This window comes from Primulina huaijiensis, chromosome 9 (assembly GCF_012295235.1).
Source record: "Primulina huaijiensis isolate GDHJ02 chromosome 9, ASM1229523v2, whole genome shotgun sequence".
Lineage (NCBI taxonomy): Eukaryota > Viridiplantae > Streptophyta > Magnoliopsida > Lamiales > Gesneriaceae > Primulina > Primulina huaijiensis.
The window spans coordinates 19096577-19115039 of NC_133314.1; the positions used below are offsets into that span (position 1 = coordinate 19096577).

The 18463-nt window shown below is 33.2% G+C and overlaps 4 protein-coding genes across 7 annotated transcripts; 2 read left to right on the top strand and 2 right to left on the bottom strand.

The window, feature by feature from the left end:
• Positions 1-3716: 3716 nt before the first annotated feature.
• Positions 3717-5041, top strand: LOC140985152 (actin-depolymerizing factor 7-like). The gene is made up of 3 exons (XM_073452918.1): positions 3717-3861; positions 4193-4458; positions 4737-5041. The coding sequence occupies exons 1-3, from the start codon at positions 3859-3861 to the stop codon at positions 4885-4887; spliced, it is 420 nt and encodes a 139-aa protein (XP_073309019.1). The 5' UTR covers positions 3717-3858; the 3' UTR covers positions 4888-5041.
• A 1786-nt stretch (positions 5042-6827) lies between these two features.
• LOC140984137 (uncharacterized) lies at positions 6828-10227 on the bottom strand. Its single transcript, XM_073451368.1, has 6 exons — positions 9699-10227; positions 9093-9616; positions 8806-8998; positions 8353-8417; positions 8033-8243; positions 6828-7310 (listed from the first exon to the last, which is right to left on the bottom strand). The coding sequence occupies exons 1-6, from the start codon at positions 9858-9860 to the stop codon at positions 6957-6959; spliced, it is 1509 nt and encodes a 502-aa protein (XP_073307469.1). The 5' UTR covers positions 9861-10227; the 3' UTR covers positions 6828-6956.
• A 146-nt stretch (positions 10228-10373) lies between these two features.
• LOC140984134 (tRNA-specific adenosine deaminase TAD1-like) lies at positions 10374-14199 on the bottom strand. 4 transcript variants are annotated; one of them, XM_073451363.1, is made up of 10 exons: positions 13988-14199; positions 13777-13897; positions 13312-13502; positions 13111-13217; positions 12826-12946; positions 11821-11990; positions 11646-11722; positions 11435-11554; positions 10820-10907; positions 10374-10666 (listed from the first exon to the last, which is right to left on the bottom strand). In XM_073451363.1, exons 1-10 carry the CDS (start codon positions 14178-14180, stop codon positions 10520-10522), a joined length of 1335 nt encoding a protein of 444 aa, XP_073307464.1. In that variant the 5' UTR covers positions 14181-14199; the 3' UTR covers positions 10374-10519. The 4 variants fall into 4 exon arrangements, with proteins under 4 accessions (XP_073307464.1, XP_073307463.1, XP_073307462.1 ...); XM_073451362.1 differs by having other exon boundaries at positions 12826-12925; positions 13312-13568; XM_073451361.1 differs by having other exon boundaries at positions 13312-13568.
• A 1912-nt stretch (positions 14200-16111) lies between these two features.
• On the top strand, positions 16112-18186 carry LOC140984136 (remorin-like). Its single transcript, XM_073451367.1, has 5 exons — positions 16112-16543; positions 16922-16972; positions 17095-17182; positions 17555-17636; positions 17791-18186. Exons 1-5 carry the CDS (start codon positions 16279-16281, stop codon positions 17983-17985), a joined length of 681 nt encoding a protein of 226 aa, XP_073307468.1. The 5' UTR covers positions 16112-16278; the 3' UTR covers positions 17986-18186.
• The last annotated feature ends 277 nt before the right edge of the window (positions 18187-18463 follow it).

Below are 18463 nucleotides of genomic sequence, written 5' to 3' on the forward strand. Positions count from 1 at the left end.
AAAGTATTGATGTTAAAATGTTTATATGGAACCAGGATATGCGGATGTATCCATTATCTAGCCAACATTAGCACTCCACCAAAACAGAATCAAAATAAAAAACACTAACTTACATTTGAAGATGGTTTTTGTCGCATTCTTGATGTCATGAGTCGGGAAACTCTCAATTAAGGATAGAATGAAGGGTAAAAGTTTTTCTATTGATCCCATGAAAGGAGAACTTGTTGCATATTCCACTGAAATCAGCAACACAGTAATATGGCACAAGAGGCTCGGTCATTTTCCCTTGGAAAGAATGCAGCTCATGCAGGCAAAAGAGATGACAATTGGCTTACCAAACTTTGGATATCACTTGCTAAATTGTTATGCTTGTCAATATGGTAAACACAAAAAGAGACCATTTCCAAAGTTAACTTGGAAAGTCACTCAAAAGCTTCAACTTATTCACACAGATGTATTTGGGTCTCAAAGAACACCATCATTAACAGGTACTCGGTATTACATCAATTTGATAAATGATTTTACAAGATTTTGCTGGCTTTTCTTCTTAAAATTCAAATCATAAGTTGGTGGAGTATTTTAGAAATTCAAGAACGGAGAATCAGAGTGGCTATAAGATTCAAGCGGTAAGATCTGATAATGGAAAAGAATACACTTCACAAGAATTCAATTTGTTCGGCAAGAAAGCAAGCATAGAACACCAATTAACCGCTCCATATACTCCGCAACATAATGGAGTTAGTGAAAGGCAAAACCAATATATAATGGAGATGACCAGATATATGCTTCATGACAAGGAGTTACCAAAAACTTTTTGGGTTGAAGCAGCATGTACAACTTCTTTTTTGCAAAGCATATTGCCCTCCAGGGCTTTGAAGGATAAAACTTCATTCTAGGCATGATATGCATACGGTTTTCAACCTTCACTCAAATTTCTAAGAGTATTTTGTTGTAATTGTTTCTCACATCCACAGGTCAAGTGTGATAAACTAGACAAAAGGTATGAACCCGACATCTTTGTTGGTTATAGTTTTGCCTCTAAAGCCTACAAGGTGTATCGACCTCAAACAAGGAAGTTAATTATTAGTAGAGACGTGTTCTTCCTTGAGGAAGATAAGTGGAACTGAGAACAAACAAAAGACGCATCTACAAGCACGCTAAAATCAAGTTTGCCAATCGAAACTTCAGAAATTGAAGCGAATCAACAGTGGCAAGAGGAAAGGGAAGATGATCCACCAATTCTTGGAACAAGATCACTCCATGATATTTAACAAAGATGCAATGTAGCCATTTGTGAACCTTCAGGTTATGAAGAAGCCATTAAAGACCAAAAGTGGAAAAAAGTAATGAACGAGGAGCTATGGATTGTAAAAAAGAACAAGACTTGGGTGCTAGTTGATAGGCCAAAGGTTAGAAAAATAATTGGAGTAAAATGGGTGTTTAGAACCAAGTTCAATGCATATGGGTCTATCAATAAGCACAAAGCTAGGCTGTTTGTCAAGGGATACGCTCAAATTTTTGGAGTCGATTACCCCGATACATTTGTCCCGGTTGCATGATTAGACACTATACGATTGGTCTTAGCTATAACAGCTCAAAATGGGTGGAAAATATTCCAGCTAGATGTAAAATCAGCCTTCCTAAATCGTGACCCCAACTTGCTGGATAATTCTTAACTACAAACCTGAACTCCTTTGAGACGAGACTAAAAATTAAAATAAATATATGGCTGAGAAAAAAACACAATTTTAAGGATGGTAAATTCTGATAATTCCTAAACTAACTTGATTTTTGGGTAAGATTTCGCCTTAACAAAGAAGGAAGAATCAAACCTAAAGGAAAAATTATTAATGGTGTCATTTAATAATATTTTCCAGCCAAATGAATCAAATTTGTTATGATCCGGGAGATACTTCTGAGGAAAAATAATCGATGAACAATTGAATAAATAGATGAATAGCTAGCCCTATAGCTGTAACTACGTACAACCAATAAGATATATGTCGGTCACGTTTTGAAATTTTAATTTAAAAAGAGCGATAGTCAGGGAAATGCTAAAATTAAATAAAATTTGAAATTAAAATTAAAGTCTTATGTTATTTTATATTATTTCTACGAAATATATAATATACCCTCTAGTGATTAAATTCATTTTTTTTATATAATTAAGATATAGTTTTTCACTCTATTTTTTTATGTTGATATACACTAGATATTAAAATCAAGTAATGTAAGTTCCTTTTAAAATGACTAATTTTAAAATATTTAAATGATAAATTTCATAAATAAAATTTTATTTTAAGATACTGAGATTATTAATATTCATATTTTTTTGTACATTATTATTATTTGATATCCATAATTTTTTTATTGGACGTTATTATTAAAAAAAATAATGAAGCATCTTTTGATTTGAAAAAATTTAGAAATAACACGTATATTAAGTTGAAATAAAAGTAGTAATCAATTCAGTTTATAATAGTTTGAATTTTTATTTGTTTTTATTTTATGTTTATGAATATTAACAAATTTAATGATACTTTTTTAGTAGTTTCTGGCAATCGAACTAAGAGTCGTTAACAAAATTACCTAGATACAACATAATGTTAATATTATCAACTTATACAAAAAAAAAAAAAAAGAACAAATGTATTTATAAAATAGTGGAGTATAAATATCATTATCTAAATATTTATTATATTTTAAATATGAAATTTCTTAAGTCTAATTTATTTAAATCCACCTGGAAAATGTTGGGTTCAGCGTGCATGATTGAGAGTAGTACTAGGATGAGTGACCTCTTATGAAGTTCTAATGCGTCAAGCTGCTGACATTGTATCGCTTGATCTGGTTGGTTAAGTAGGCCGTAAAAGAGTGACATAAGATCTTAACGAGTAATACTGTCTCTGATGGATACAGGGCCGACGGTAGGGAAATGGTAAAACTGATCTCTAAGGGATATGAGAAAGTACCGACAGATAAACACGCACCTCATCGGACTCATGGGCCTAACAGCCCGATCAATTAGCACCCAAGTAGGTGCACTATGTGCTGCCACAAGTATTAGGAAATAAATTTACGCATTGGTTAACAGCTATAGCTTTTGGCCTAGTGGTAAGCGTTTGATCCTGACAATTGACATCAGAGCCAAGGTCACGAGTTTGATTCCTATTAATTGCAAGGAGTGCAATTATTGGAAGGGATATTGTTGGATGCAATAATTGTCCCTGCTTGGTAGAGCGATCGAACCGTGGTGCTTGAGCTGGTGTGCGGTTTAAAAGATTTGAGTTGCACAATTACCACCAGCTATAGTTTTTGTAAAGCGATAAGTACTCGGTCCTATATATATTTATATATATTGCGATGTTGGTTCTTTATTTTGAAATTTTGGTTTTTTCATGAAAGTATTAATTCAACACTAGAAACATTAGCATCGTATAGAAAAATTACGAAAAAAATTGTAGAAATAAAAAGAGTTAGCTTATTAGTATTGAAATTTGATAATATAGATAAACAAAATCATAAATAGACAAATATAAATGATCAAAATTTTAATTTTCCTTTTAAAATTCTAATTAATGAATTTTTCTAGGGAAATTAATGAACTTTTTTAGAGTAAACACTTTATTGCATGCGATTAATAATCAGCCTCAAACGGGAAATGTTTCCTTTAATTGTTCCTAAAAGCACCCTGAAAAATCTCTCAACCCTTTGAAATTTTCTCCCACTCCTCCATAAACTATACCAAAAATCAAGGATCCTTCTTTTTTATTGTTATTGTTTTCTCTTCTTTTTATTTCTTCTTCTCCATTCCCGTTGTCCATTTTCATCGTTCTGATCAAGCTTAGTTTTCACAAAATGGTATGTTGATTTTAATTAATAAATATGTGTATTTGAAAGCGACCTCACAATTATTTAGATCCTAAAGTCTTGTTTGTGTTTTACATGTAAACTTTGATAAGGTGGGATTTATATATTCTTCTCCTTGATCTAACATTCTTGATGCGTAGAATTTGCATGGCAGGAGATAGACGACGATCTATAGATTTCGAGAAAAAATGCCTAAAATTTAACTTGGAAAACAATTTTTTTTTTGTTGGATGATATATTACATATGGGATTCTTTTTTACTACTTTAATTCTTTGCCCCCTAATATTTTAAGCCAATCCATGCAATTTTCTGGCCGGGCAGGCAAACGCAGCATCTGGAATTGCTGTGAATGATGAGTGCAAGCTCAGATTCTTGGAACTAAAAGCGAAAAGAAACCACAGATACTTAGTGTTCAAGATTGATGACACTGTCCAACAGGTCACCCTAGAAAAGATCGGTAGCCATGATGAAACACACCAAGATTTCACCGAAAGCTTGCCCGCCGATGAGTGCCGATATGCTGTATTCGACTACGATTTCACTACCGATGAAAATATTCATAAAAGCAAGATTTTTTTCGTTGCATGGTCAGTGCTCATACATAATACACACACATTTGATATTTTCTGATCTACGTTTATTCATCAAGATATTTTCGAATGTATTTTTTACCTATAAATTAAATTGCTCAACTTTTTCCCACAATTCAAATCCAATATCAAGCATATGAACCCCAAATTTTAGATCAGCACGTTCTAGACCATATAAACGCATAATATATATAGATGATCAATGTGTTGAATAAATCTGGTGGATAAGGTTGTTGAAATTAAAATTTTTGTGGCTACAATATAATATAATGCAGGTCTCCAGATATAGCTAGGGTGAGAACAAAGATGTTGTATGCAAGTTCAAAAGACAGATTCAAGAGAGAATTAGACGGTATTCAGGTCGAGTTACAGGCGACCGATCCCAGTGAAATGAGCTTGGATATCTTCAAAGAAAGAGCTTACTAAGCCCTAGCTCTTCCATACATCACCCATTCTTCCTTGTTTTCTCTCTTTTTTTTTTCCTGGAAAAAAGAATGAATTTTTAAGCAATATTCTGTTTGAATTTGAGGTTTTTTTGAAGGATATTCATATGTTAATTGCTTTTTTCTGTGATTCTTTTATATTGTTTGTTGAGTTCTGCTTGTACCTTAATGTATACAAACAGCCAGCATATACAACACATATATTACTCCCTTCATTTAAAAAAAAATTAAAAATTCAAAAATTCTACAATTTCTTAAGAAATTTTCATACTTTTTTTATAAGATTTAATAAAAAATTTAGTAGTCGACAAATTGGCTTTCAAATTAATTGCTAGCAAATTTGATTACACCTTAATTATTTTTATCCGTGTGATCATAGTGTCAATTAAATTATATATACAATAAATTAAATAATAAGAAACCATTTAAATTTAAAATTAAAAATAAAAATATTACTAAAATAAAATTAATTAAAATTAAAGTAAATTTGATAGCAATTTTAAATCAAATTTGTAAAATATTTAAAAATTCAATTTAGTATTTTATAATTATGATTAGGTATATAATCAAATTAAAATTATAAAAAAAACCTTTGACAAAAAATAACGAAAAAACCATTACATTTTCATATTTTAAAATAAAATATTACATGAATAAAAATACATAAGTTGAAGAAAAAATAAATTTGAAAATATTAAATATTACAATTTGTAAAGAAATATTAATAAAAGTGTATATTTTTAATGTTTTAGAGTTTTTGGATTAAATACATTTTTTTTATTAAATAAAAAATTTTGGAATATTAAAAATACCAAAACTTCCCAAGAAAATAATTATGAAAACATTATAAACTATAATTTGTTTAAGTAATATTACCAAAAGGTAAATTTGGAATGTTTTTAGATATTTTTAAATCATAAAACTTTTTTATTAAATTTTTAATTGTCGGTGGCAACAAGTATGTAAAAATGTAAAGAGATTGTTGTTATTTTCGCATTTATTTCGGGATTTTTGTTATTGTGATAAACCAAAAGGGAAGTCAACGTAATTAACTCTATTATAATTTTATCTACCATATGATAAGTGAAATATATAAATTTATGCAAAAAATATATATTTATTGTTTAATTTAACTTCTTTTTTTTATTAATTTTACAAATATCGTCGCTCTATATGATTTTCTTCCCTATAAATTAAGGCAAAAACTTGTGTGAGACGGTCTCACGGGTCGTATTTTGTGAGACGGATCTCTTATTTGGGTTATCCATGAAAAAAATTATTTTTCATGCTAAGAGTATTATTTTTTATTGTGAGTATCGGTAGGGTTGATCCGTCTCACAGATAAAGATTCGTGAGACCGTCTCACAAGAAACCAACTCATAAATTAAAGATCTTCGTATCATTATTTCTATTTTTTAGGAAGAAGGATTATTTTTATATAAAACTTACAATTGGTAGCAAATTTTCAACACTAATTTTAAAACCATAGAATACATAGCTCCAGAGACTTTTCTTAGCTTGTTATGCATTACTTTGCCACGGTGAACAGATAATTTTCATACTTCATAGTTCAAACATAATATTTTTTTGCAAAAAAAATTGAAACTTTGGTCTTCTAAATTGTCATTTTTTATATTTCACAAAAATTTACGTAATATCGTCTCATATGTCAATTTTGTGAGACAGATCTATAATCTGACCTATGAAAAATATTATTTTTTGTCAAAAGTATTTCTTTTAATTGCATGTATGAAACAAGTTGATTAGTCTCACGAATATAGATTCGTTAGATCGTAACAGAGAAACACTCTTTCTATTATTGTCTTCTATCTTTTTCACAGTTGAATTTTAGTGATGTAACTTTGTTGTTTATGGTTTTTATTCCTATTTTTCTGAAATGNAATAACTTGATGAAGAAAAAATGGTATAAAAAGCAATATATATTCCCTAGCATGGGAGTTCAAATTTCACTGTATTTTCACAGCAGAAATCCCATTCAGTAATAATAAAAAATTTAACCACGGTCCAACCAAGCAAAAGGAAACAAAATCTTCAAATAATTCCGCTCCTTTCATTTTGTTCCAACAGCACAGCTTGCTTTTCTAAATTTCCTTTTCGATCACGAAGTGCTCGAAGCTCCGTAGGATCAAAGGAAGGAGGCAATGTGCATGGGCGTGAGTCTGCAGCACTTGTGACCATTGACTCTTTCCTAAATCTCCTTCTCAATCCTCGGACGGAACAAAAAAATGTTTCCGAGCATACTTCGACGGCTCCTTCGGGGACAGAAGGCTTATATTTCATAAGCTTTGAGTATTCATTCAAGAGATGGAAAATGTAGTCATAAACATACTTCATTTTCAGATTTTCTTGAACATAATCACTCCCTGATTTCCCAATCTCTTGTGCCTGATATAGCAATATATAAATGGTAGATAAAGAAAAGAATTAACATTCTATAAACCTGAAATTAAATCTTCGGGATTTCTCAAGATTTTGTATATTGGAAAATTTGTTTCTAGATGGGAAAATGTGATTTTTAGTAGCTAGATAATTTAAATTTTCAATTTATGCGATTACTAATTTTAGTCAAGTAATGATTTTCAATTATTCAATTTTAATATTTCCACGTAAATGTTCTATTTCTTTTACCAATTTCTCCCAATTCAACAAATTTTTATATATAGAAATGACAGAAATTAATTATCGAATACATGCAGTTAATTAAAAGATTAAAATTAGAGTAGATCTCTTGTGAGACGATCTCACGAATCTTTATCTGTGAGACGGGTCAACCCTACCGATATTCACAATAAAAAGTAATACTCTTAGCATAAAAAGTAATAATTTTCATGGATGATCCAAATAAGATATACGTCTCACAAAATACGACTCGTGAGACTGTCTCACACAAGTTTTTGCCTTAAAAATTATAGTGTGTGTGAGTGTGTCTGTGTATATATATTATATATGATGTTATATTGACTATAAAATAATAAATTAAATATTAAATTATAAGAAGTTTTAATTTATTTTGTGAAATTGCTTTAGGACTAAATATTAATAACATACACAAATGATTAAAAATATCAATCCTCATAATTAAGGCAATAAAATATATATTATATTACCTTGTCTGTGTACTTGTTGCCCCATTCTACTGCAAATTTAATGGATCCACACTTGTTATTTTTGTTAATAGGCCAGTAATGAACTGTGGGAAGCAGACTTCTTGTGAAGAAGTCGTAATACTGTGGACTAATGATCAAACTCATGGAATCACATGCTAATATATACTTTTCGCTGACCGACCACGAAACTCCTTCGACGTAAATCTTGTATCTGCATCGTCCGAATCGAAATTTATATAACAAATATGTTGGAAATAGAACATGAAAGAAATTATAATCATTTGAATAATTCAATCTGATAAAATGAAACTGATGTATGCCTGTAAGTGCATTGGCTTGCTAAATCTGCACCGCTGAACTTTTGTTTCTTCTCTTGTCCCCATTCCTGTAAATTAAGCAACATTAATTACTATGTAATATAATTAGTTTCTCCAAGTCTCATGTAAAATCATTCAAATTCAACTATTGAGTAGGTGGCACTTCATTTTCAAGAAATAAAGTCTAACAAACTACCCCCTAATCTAATCTTGAATGAACCATATGTAATCTTTCAAGAATAGACAAAACATGTATAAAATATTTTATATTTCTATCAGAAGTCCTAAAGATGCATTTCTTTCAACTTGTTTGTTATTGACATTTTTAGATATATTTTTTTACTGTTACGTTCTTCAGAAAAATTTGAATAAAAAATATTTCTCCAAAAACATTTCTCTATTCAAATATATATATATATATATATATATATATATGTATATTATTGTTGAGCATACCAAGTTGAAGATTCGAGCTTTCCAATCCTGTTCATCGGTAGCATTGCATTTTAACAAATCTCGCCTTGCTGCACCCAACCTTATGTTTCCTTTCCAATAAGCATATGGTTCTCTATCCATCCACTCGATATTTTTGTTGCCAACTTTCAGATCCTCTTTCAATATTTCCCAAGGCCTGATATTAACCTCTGGCCTGCAAAAGTATATACACAAAGGCATTCATTTTTTCCTTTAACTATTCTCATGCAAAATTCAAGCTAAAAGAATGTGCAAAGAAATTTTTTTACCAACCCCAAAAGGACCAATCTGGAAAAACGATATCAAAGCTCAGATCATCGCTACAATAATGGAACAATGGAGGGATGAAAGCATTTGGTCTTTTTATGTAGTTGCGTTTTTTAATCACCGGCCTATCATTACATTCGAACATCAAATCCAAGTCCGGTAGCCTTCCGGGATACAGCCTAAGAAGCTGCAAAATCCCCCAAATTGTAATAACATCTCTTGTCTGAAAAACTTCTTTATACTTCTCCATGTAAACCCTCCCATTCAGTATGATTATCCTAATATGCGCCACTTCTTTAGCTTTTTCTACCATTTTTTCTGTAATTCCGGTAACTTTCCATGGTCTTAAATCTTCATGAATCCATCTGAAGTATTCGGGGCACGATTCTGTTGATGAAGTGCTTATATTCTCCGCCACAGGTACCGAAATTTCTGAACATTTGAGAGAACAGTCGAATTCTGTCTGATATACGTGTGGTGATGAGTCTTGGAGAAATTTCTTTTGTAATGATCTTTTGATTATCGACTAGATAAATATTGAAATGGGATTGTTAAAAATCATGAAATATCAAATCATGAAGTGAACTCGGACCCAAAAAATTACTTACAACATCGATCCACTGAGTGATGAAGGCAACGAAGATCAAGATTCCAAGAAAGAAGGCTGCTGTTGTTCGAGCCTTTCGTGTCCTATTCTGGCTAATCATATTCGCTAAACAGGAAAAAAAGGGATTTTGGTTTTGACTTTGTGTTATCCAATCAGAAATCATGACTAACTTGACATGTGGTGTGATTTTCCGAGAGTTGAATCTGTCAACTCCGAGGACAAGAAGTAGATCTAATCAAGCTTTTTTGTTAATTGTTATTTGTAAATAAACAGGTGAAATATATCGAATTCCGATGAGAAGAATCTTATAAAAATTAAATATTCTTTTGTATATTAATGGTAAGCTAATCTCGAGTAGTACTTCTATGTCACAAAATTGGTAAACTTTAATAAACTACTCGTACATATTATTTTCAACGTTTATATATCCGACACAAAGCAATTAATCAATGCCATAAAATGGTTTCTACATGTGCCAACTACTCATTATATGAATTTAATTTTACATTTCAGCATCGTGAGATAGCAAAGAAATCAAGTGGGCTTACACATCGAAGGCAAGAAATTGCTTTTCCCAGAAGGCACGAATAATGTGTTGGCAGAATCAACTGGAAGTAATCGAACGGGACGGGACATGTCCAAATTCCAATCGTATAATAGCGAATCAACAATGAGATTTAACAAATTGACCATTTTTCGAATTAATAAACCCGCATTTCAAACATGTGTTTCTTGTAATGACTTGCAACTGCTACTATAGACAATCAAAAACTTTCTGTTTTCTTCCCTAAAGATGCCTATTACAACTAGTTTGTAAGGTCATTATGATTTAGTAGAGTCATCGTGCACCTCACTTTTATGCCCCTCATACGAAAAGGCCTCAGAGTCTTTGGGTTTCAAAATCCAGTTTCTAAAATGTGGGCTTCCTTTGAAAGCCTTCGAAGTTGCTTGGTATTCTCCAACCCTTTCCTGCAAAACAGGATCAAATACTATAAAGCCAGTTCTTCCAATATGAACCTTTTCAAAAGCTAACAGCGTTGCGCTGTATCGAAAATGTCATTTACCCACGTGGCTGTAAATTAAAAAATAGAAATCAACAAAGGGGACAACCAAGCCACTCACCTTGAGTTCATGATAAGTAACCTCGCTGATGATGCAATCTGACATAATCTCACGCTCAAGTGATACAAATAACTCCAACAAACGCTTCCTAAGAACATTAAAAATTCAATGTGGAATGTACAAATAAAAAAAGCTATTCTAGACTTTTCAGTGCTTTTATAAAAGACAAGAATGTAAAGATTTCGTAGTTGAATAATATGATCGACCAATGTTGCAAAAAATAAGGTGCGCTGATACAGATAAGCCCAGCGGACTACATCAGATCCAATCATTGGGGTCTGGTGTGACCAAGAATTTGATTTGGAGAGGAGTAAGGTTTTGGGTATATCTCTGTTCATGTTACAAAAGGGGTTGTCTTCATCGTTCATATACATAGATTAAGGGGGTTGACTCATGGAAAACAAAAAAAAAATGAGGACAGAGAACCAACACTAAAACACTTCATTATACATCAATCAAAGTAAGAGAGTTTCAAACTGAATTTCACTAAATGAAAACAGTGAACCAGGGAAGCAAATCAATCATGGCTCTGACAAGTATGAGAAACGAATTTTAGCTTCGAGCAATCGAGTAAAATAGCTGTTGGTGTACTAATTGTAAATTATAGCAACTTACTTGCATAAAGATGACTCGGTGGAAGGATATAAAGCTCCTTTTACAGAAGTACCCTGCTTTCTACCAGTGGTTCCGAGAAGGACTTCATGCAAGCCACATTTATTCCAACATACTGAATAACTGCAAACGGAGGAGAACGCAACATCAGATAAAGTAACTGAAAACAACCAATAGTTCTCGTGAAGCAATGATAATTAACACAAAAGCCCACCCGCAAGTTAAAGTTTCTAGAGCAGTCTCAGAATGTTGAAACTCCTCAGGCGGCCCAGGAGCAACCCAGAGGAGTGGCTGTCAATTACAAAGAAAATTGAGTTTGATGAGATCCATTTGCTCATCTTCAGTGTCAAGCTACATAGCCAAAATGGAGGGAAACAGCGAACTATGACCTCATTGACTTGAAAGGGACTCATCAGTTTGTTAGTCAATGGAACAATTCGCTCATGCAGAGATCTTCTCAGGTGATTGACCACAAGAACATTTTCAGAATCAAAATGGGATATACCAACTGTTATGGAGGAAATATAAATAGGTTCCAGGAAATAAGAAAGAAGGGCTCCTGTATCCAAATAAAAATTCAATGAGAGTGCATAACTAATAACCAATTTGCACATGAAGATATTTATCATAGCTTATTACAATTTTCCAAAGCATATTTCCATTTGCAAATTGAGCACGGACAATTAAAAAATATCTATCTATTTGTGGGATCAAATGATCATTTTACCAAAAACCACAACTGATACAACTCAAATCTTTTTAACCACGTGGTACACCTAATGACACATTTAGCCCATATTATCAACAGAGACAATTATTTTTTCCTCATAATTTCTCACTTAAATAACTAAACCAACTTGCAATTCATGGAACCAAACGTCTGACCTTGACATCGATATCAATTGCAAGATAAAATGCTTGATACTTTACCAAACTATAACTAGTAATGGTGTTGCAATTCATATGTTTTATACCGTACAATAGCTCAATCTCTCAGTTATTGCTTCTCACGCCTCTCCCACTCAAAAAATAGTAGAAGATTCACGTTATTGATGCATACCGTTCAAATACGAAATGGGTGCATGTCATTAAGAACATCAAAGGAACACAATGGGATTATTATTCGCGAATCCACCAAATTAGTCAAATTTTAGGGTACTATTAACCTTTTCGCTTGCTATTTGCTACTTAAATAAATAGTCAAAGCTTCAAGTAACTACAGATGGTGTTGTGATGTCTCCTCATAAGTTTCCATGAGATGCATGATATTCAGGATGAGACAAACCATCACTTTCTGAAGGTGAATCTATAAGACATGAGTGTGGCATTAATTCACCTAGCTTAGTACATTAGTGAAACATCCAAGAATTTATCATGATCTAAAAGTAAGGAACCTTGAACTCCAACAACATTCCACCGTGCAATCTTGTCAGAGCAACTTACTGACAAAGTTGTATCTCCTCGACCAGGCTTCCTGTGAACAGTACCAGCAACCTGAGAACAGTGACCTGAAGACTGATCTTGAAAATAAATTATTATTATTAAAAACATTGCAAATTATAGTTACAAAAACCCATGCCAAAGAAAGGAAAACAAGAAAGCTACATGTAAAAGAGTACGATAATTCGGTCCAGAAGACATTTAAAGGAAACTAGCAAGGAAAGATTCATCAGTAATACCATTGTGCTGTCAGAACATTCCGAAGCGATGCATTGCACCTCTGATACATTTGATGAACCATTATTTAAACAAGTGAACAACTGAGAATTAAGTGAGGCATCCCCACCTGTACCAGTATCAGAGAAACATAACTTATTGGAGGTAGAATAAAAGTCATGTCCAGAAAATACTACAAAAAATTTTAGACATCCACTACCTACATGGCAATTGTGATACATATAAATGCAACTTCCAGCATGGTTTCAATTTAAACTTTCCTCGACCAAGGACATCTGAATTAAGATGGAAAACTGAGTTGGTAATATCTTCATTCTGCAACTCTGTGCCTCGGTTATTATGCTCATAATTACTGTAAATTTTCGTGAGGCGATGAATCTCTGAATAGAAGAATCTGGTTAAATATATGCAACCAATTAGATGACCTGATACCTTCAGATATCTCATCTTCGCTGCATAGCTGAACTAGCCGCATTAGTCACTTGTACAGAGTGACTGACCAAAACCAGGGAAAACCAACTAGTCACCATCTCAAGTTAAAATAATTAAAATTTTAAATTTCATTCAGTTCGTGCATCTAAAATCGTAGTCTTTATACAAAGCACGCCCTTTTCATGCAAAAAAATTTAGCCAAAGTAAAAGAACAATTTGAGAAACTGAAATCCTACCTGAGAAGAGATCTTCTAGCAATGACTTCAGCATGAGAATCATTGACAACGTCGCCATTCAAACTCCGCCGCTTGTGCCCTACGCATTTCGTCCCAGTTCCCAACGCAACCACTTGTAATTCTAACAACGTTTACATAAATAAACACAAAATTCAAATCACTTGGATCAAAAACAGCAAAAGGAATCAGATATTAGGATTCTGATAAAAACCTTGAGTTGCGGTGGAGAGAAGAAACGCCGCCAAAACAGTGACTTCGCGTCCTTGAGGCTTCCCCTTTTTGGGAAGAGAATTGTAAAACGACAATACTACTTCTGAGACCCTCTCCCCCCATGTCTTTTCCTCAGGTAAGCACGTCGTCGTTTCAGGCGCCGGTGGAAGAATATTTCCAGAGCGGGAATCCATGGGGGTTGAGGAAACTGAATTTTGTTCATTTAACGACTGAGCTTTCGAGTTCATTCTTGGGCCCATGAAAAGACCGACCTTCATTCGTCCAGTGGACAGTGGCCCAATAAATCTAAACTGTTTCCTTAAACTTATTTAGGCCCAATCTCATTGCAAAAAAACAAGATAAAAAAGATGACAATATTAACTAGCGGACCTGCCGCTAGTTAATAATATTTATTTTAAGTGTTTCAAAATTAATAATATCCGTATTACAAAAGAGTTTTCTTTCCAATACTTTGTTTATTATTATGAATATAATTTGCATCGAACAAATTGTAGCTGAGAATGACTACTAAAAATGGCAAATACAGAATAAGAAAATGGCATAATTTTTAAATATAGATTGAGGTAGAGAATTTGATACCCGGACATTTGTATTAAAAAATAAACAGTCGATATTTACACTCTATTTCTTATTATTTGTACTCAATCAAGTAAAAATAACACAAAATAGATTGTAAGGATAACAATTTGGGCACGGCCCTTACCCCAGAGATTAATTGGTGAAAACTGGCCAGTGCGACTCTCTTGAATTATTGTTCTTCAAAAGATGGAAAATAATGACCTCTTATGCAAAATTAGGTCCATTACGCTTTTCTTTTCTTTTTTTAAAAGAAAAGAGTAGCAATAATAATAGAAACTAAAAGTTGAGGGAGGGCCCTTGGGTTTATTATACTCAAATAATCGAATAAAATAAACTTTGTATTATTCATTTATATTCAATAATTTTAAAAAAAATTTCCACGGGTGAGAAACGAACACGTGGACCTCTCGGATATCAGTGAAAATTGAGTTGTTGGCTAACAGATTAGGCTCACAATTGATTTTAATATTCCTAAAAAAAAATTTTATTTTAGTAACTTGAAACTGAAATTGTCACCGAAATCATATCAATGCAATCGCAAATACATATTTTTTATTGGGATGGAAATTTTAAAAAGTCGACCTGATTCGTGTCTACGATATCACATCATTATCCAAATTTCATTTTCACTAAAAAAGACTATTTTTGGAAAATTACTACTAAAGAATCTGGTAGATCAGTCTCCATCTTATATTCTGATTCTTATCTGGAAATCCACCACGTGACTCACACTCTTAACAAGTTGGAAGCATCTCTATGTGAGCAAAAACTTGTGTGAGACGGTCTCACGGGTCGTATTTTATGAGACAGATCTCTTATTTGGGTCATCCATGAAAAAATATTACTTTTTATGCTAAGAGTATTACTTTTTATTGTGAATATCGGTAGGGTTGACCCGTCTTACAGATAAAGATTCGTGAGACCATCTCACAAGAGATCTACTCCTCTATGTGTTGTAATGGAATATTATGGAGATTTTTTCGGCTGTGTCAATCCAAATAATGTATATTATTATATATTATATATAAGAGAAAACTCAAATTTACACCAATTTTGGAACTATATGTGGAGCAATTCGGCATAAATTGGTACCGACTGCTCAGAATTTGTTAACTTCAAATCCATTAACAACTACTTATAAATCTTTTTTTTTCCTTGAGAAGATCATCCATATAATATACAAAAATAAACTCTTTGATATCTTTTTTATCAAATATAATAATGTATAAATATATTCCAACCCTTGGTTATATAACACATGACGATGATTTATGATAAATCTGATAATAATATTTTGAACGAGATCTCGGATTTAAACTCAATTATTTAAAAAAATTTATTTAAATTGAAACAAATTTGCTGCTAAACCTTTTCACCTTCCATCTTTATTGTTAATGGTGAAAATAGTCATCAAAGGGAAAGATTAATCATTTTATTTACTTTAACTATTTTTAAAAAGTTTTCCAAAATAAAAAATAAAAATTCAATAATTAATATTTATTATCATTTCTTAACTATCTTTTAATAGCAATTTTCTCTCCTTTCTGCATGTTATATTCTTCCATTAATATTTACCGTCGGAGATTTTCTTGTAACATGAGTTCATTTCTTCTACCTTGATTCTCCATTGTAAGAGGTCTCACCCACCTCCGTTCTCTATATTATTATTGTTATTAATTTTTATAAATAAGAATGACAACCGCAGTGGCTGAGGAAGTTGTCACGAAGAATCCTGAAGCGGCGGAGCCATCGGTTGAACTTGGGCCGGTCGTTGAGAAGCCGAACCGAGCTGTTCAAGATAAGCCTGCCTTCGAGCCACCTCACGCAGAAGTTGTTACGAAGAATCCTGAAGCGGCTGAGCCACCGCTTGCGTCGGTGGTTGAGAAGCCGTGCCACGTTGTTGAAGATAAGCCTGTAGTCGCGCCACCTCCAGCCGAGGCCGCTAAACCTGTTACAAGTAACGTTGATTGAATAAAACCCTGTTTTTTTGTTTAAATATTCGTGGAGTACGATTCTGTAGCATCAGGCGTCTCGACAAATTAATTCACTTGCTATGCTCCTAGGATGTGCGCAGAAGATCTTGTAAGATGGCAGATTGAGTTACAGTATGTTGGATATGGTTAATGGACCGTTTCTTGTTATGAATCTTGTTCTGTTACGTATCACATTTCATCTAAGCTGGGAAAACCAAAAAAAAAGGGTTGATTTGGCAAATTTTGGTGAAGTTGGATTTGGTTTATTAGAGTCTGACCCAAATCATTTGAAAAGTTACACATGAAGTTTAAGGATTGTGTTTAGACTTAATGTGAGACATTGTGTCCAAATTTTCGTGCAGATGCTCCAGAACCTGTTGCAAAGAAAAGCTCAAAAGGATCCCTTGATAGAGGTGTTTTACCGTATATGATTCGATTTATTCAAGTTTGATGGAGGGAGGATAAATTATTGAAAGAACAAGTAAAGTTTGTGTGGATGCAAATGGGAATGACTCGTGTCTAAAATATTTTACAGATATTGCTCTTGCGAAACTTGAAGGTGACAAGAAGTCGTCGTACATCAAGGCGTGGGAGGAAAACGAAAAAAGCAAAGTGGAGAACAAGTAAGGCTCTGAATTCTCCCAAGTGATCACTTCTAAAGTCTTGTAAACGATTGTAAGAAATCATGTTGCAACTATGAAATGTGGGGAATAATCGATTACGATGGGGGCTAATTCTTGATCCTTAAAGAGTTATGAACATTTTTCGTATGAACTTGGAACTGTTTGAGATTGTGAACTTGCTTCAGATAAAGAGGAACAGGCATCGGTGAAAATGAACGCCATCGGAATCTGACTTCATCGTTGGTTTATTCATAGATCTACTTGTAAATTTGTCTGCAATCAAGAAAATATCTCCTTGTTTCTTGGAAGTTTCCATTTTATGCTTTAAGAACCTGCTGGTTGATTGTTATCACAATTTATATGATGGGACAGGGCTCAAAAGGAGGTCGCAGATATAGCTTCATGGGAAAACACCAAGAAGGCATCTCTTGACGCCCAACTACGAAAACTTGAGGTAAAAACACTCAAGTTCGATTGCTCATTTACATCTTCAAATTCTCATGTCCAATTAAGCTATTCATGATCACCATTTCAGTTTCCATGAAATCCCGAACAAAGTTTGAAAGTTAATAGATATGAAATGTTGAGCTAGACTTGTATCTCTGCAGGAAAAACTAGAGAAGAAGAAGGCATATTATGCAGAAAGTGTGAAAAACAAGGTGGCACTAATCCACAAGCAGGCAGAAGAGAAGAGAGCCATGGTTGAAGCTGCACGTAAAGATGAGATATTCAATACAGTAGAGGCGGCTAATACATACCGTGCAACCAAGCAGATTCCTACGAAATCTTTTGGATGCTTTTAAGGTGAAGTATCTTAAGTTTAGCAAAGAACGACCCTCAAGTTTCAAGATTCCCTCGTAAATTTTGTTGCTTGATATGGTTTTTTTCTGTGTTCAAGAAATCATGGGTGTTGATCTTGTTATTTTTCCTCGTCTGTTTATGTATAGTTCGAGTACTTTTCGGTTATGAAAACAGCTTTGGTGTTCATAACATGCAACTACAAATCATTGCTCAGAGCATGTTGAATTCCATGTGACGTTGTCGACCGGTAAGCAGAATTAAAGCATTTGTCTCGCCCAATGCAGAAGCCTTTTCGTTCGAACTCTATTGGCCAACTTTATAGAAGGTCCACTTGATCCAATGGTTATAGCGTGCACAACACCATGCTGCGCGCTATAGAGGATCCATGTCCCAATAAATGCTGCGCACTTCAGAGAATCTATGTCCCAAGTTTATTGGTGCACTTAAACCAATGGTTATAGCATGGAGGATCCATGTCCC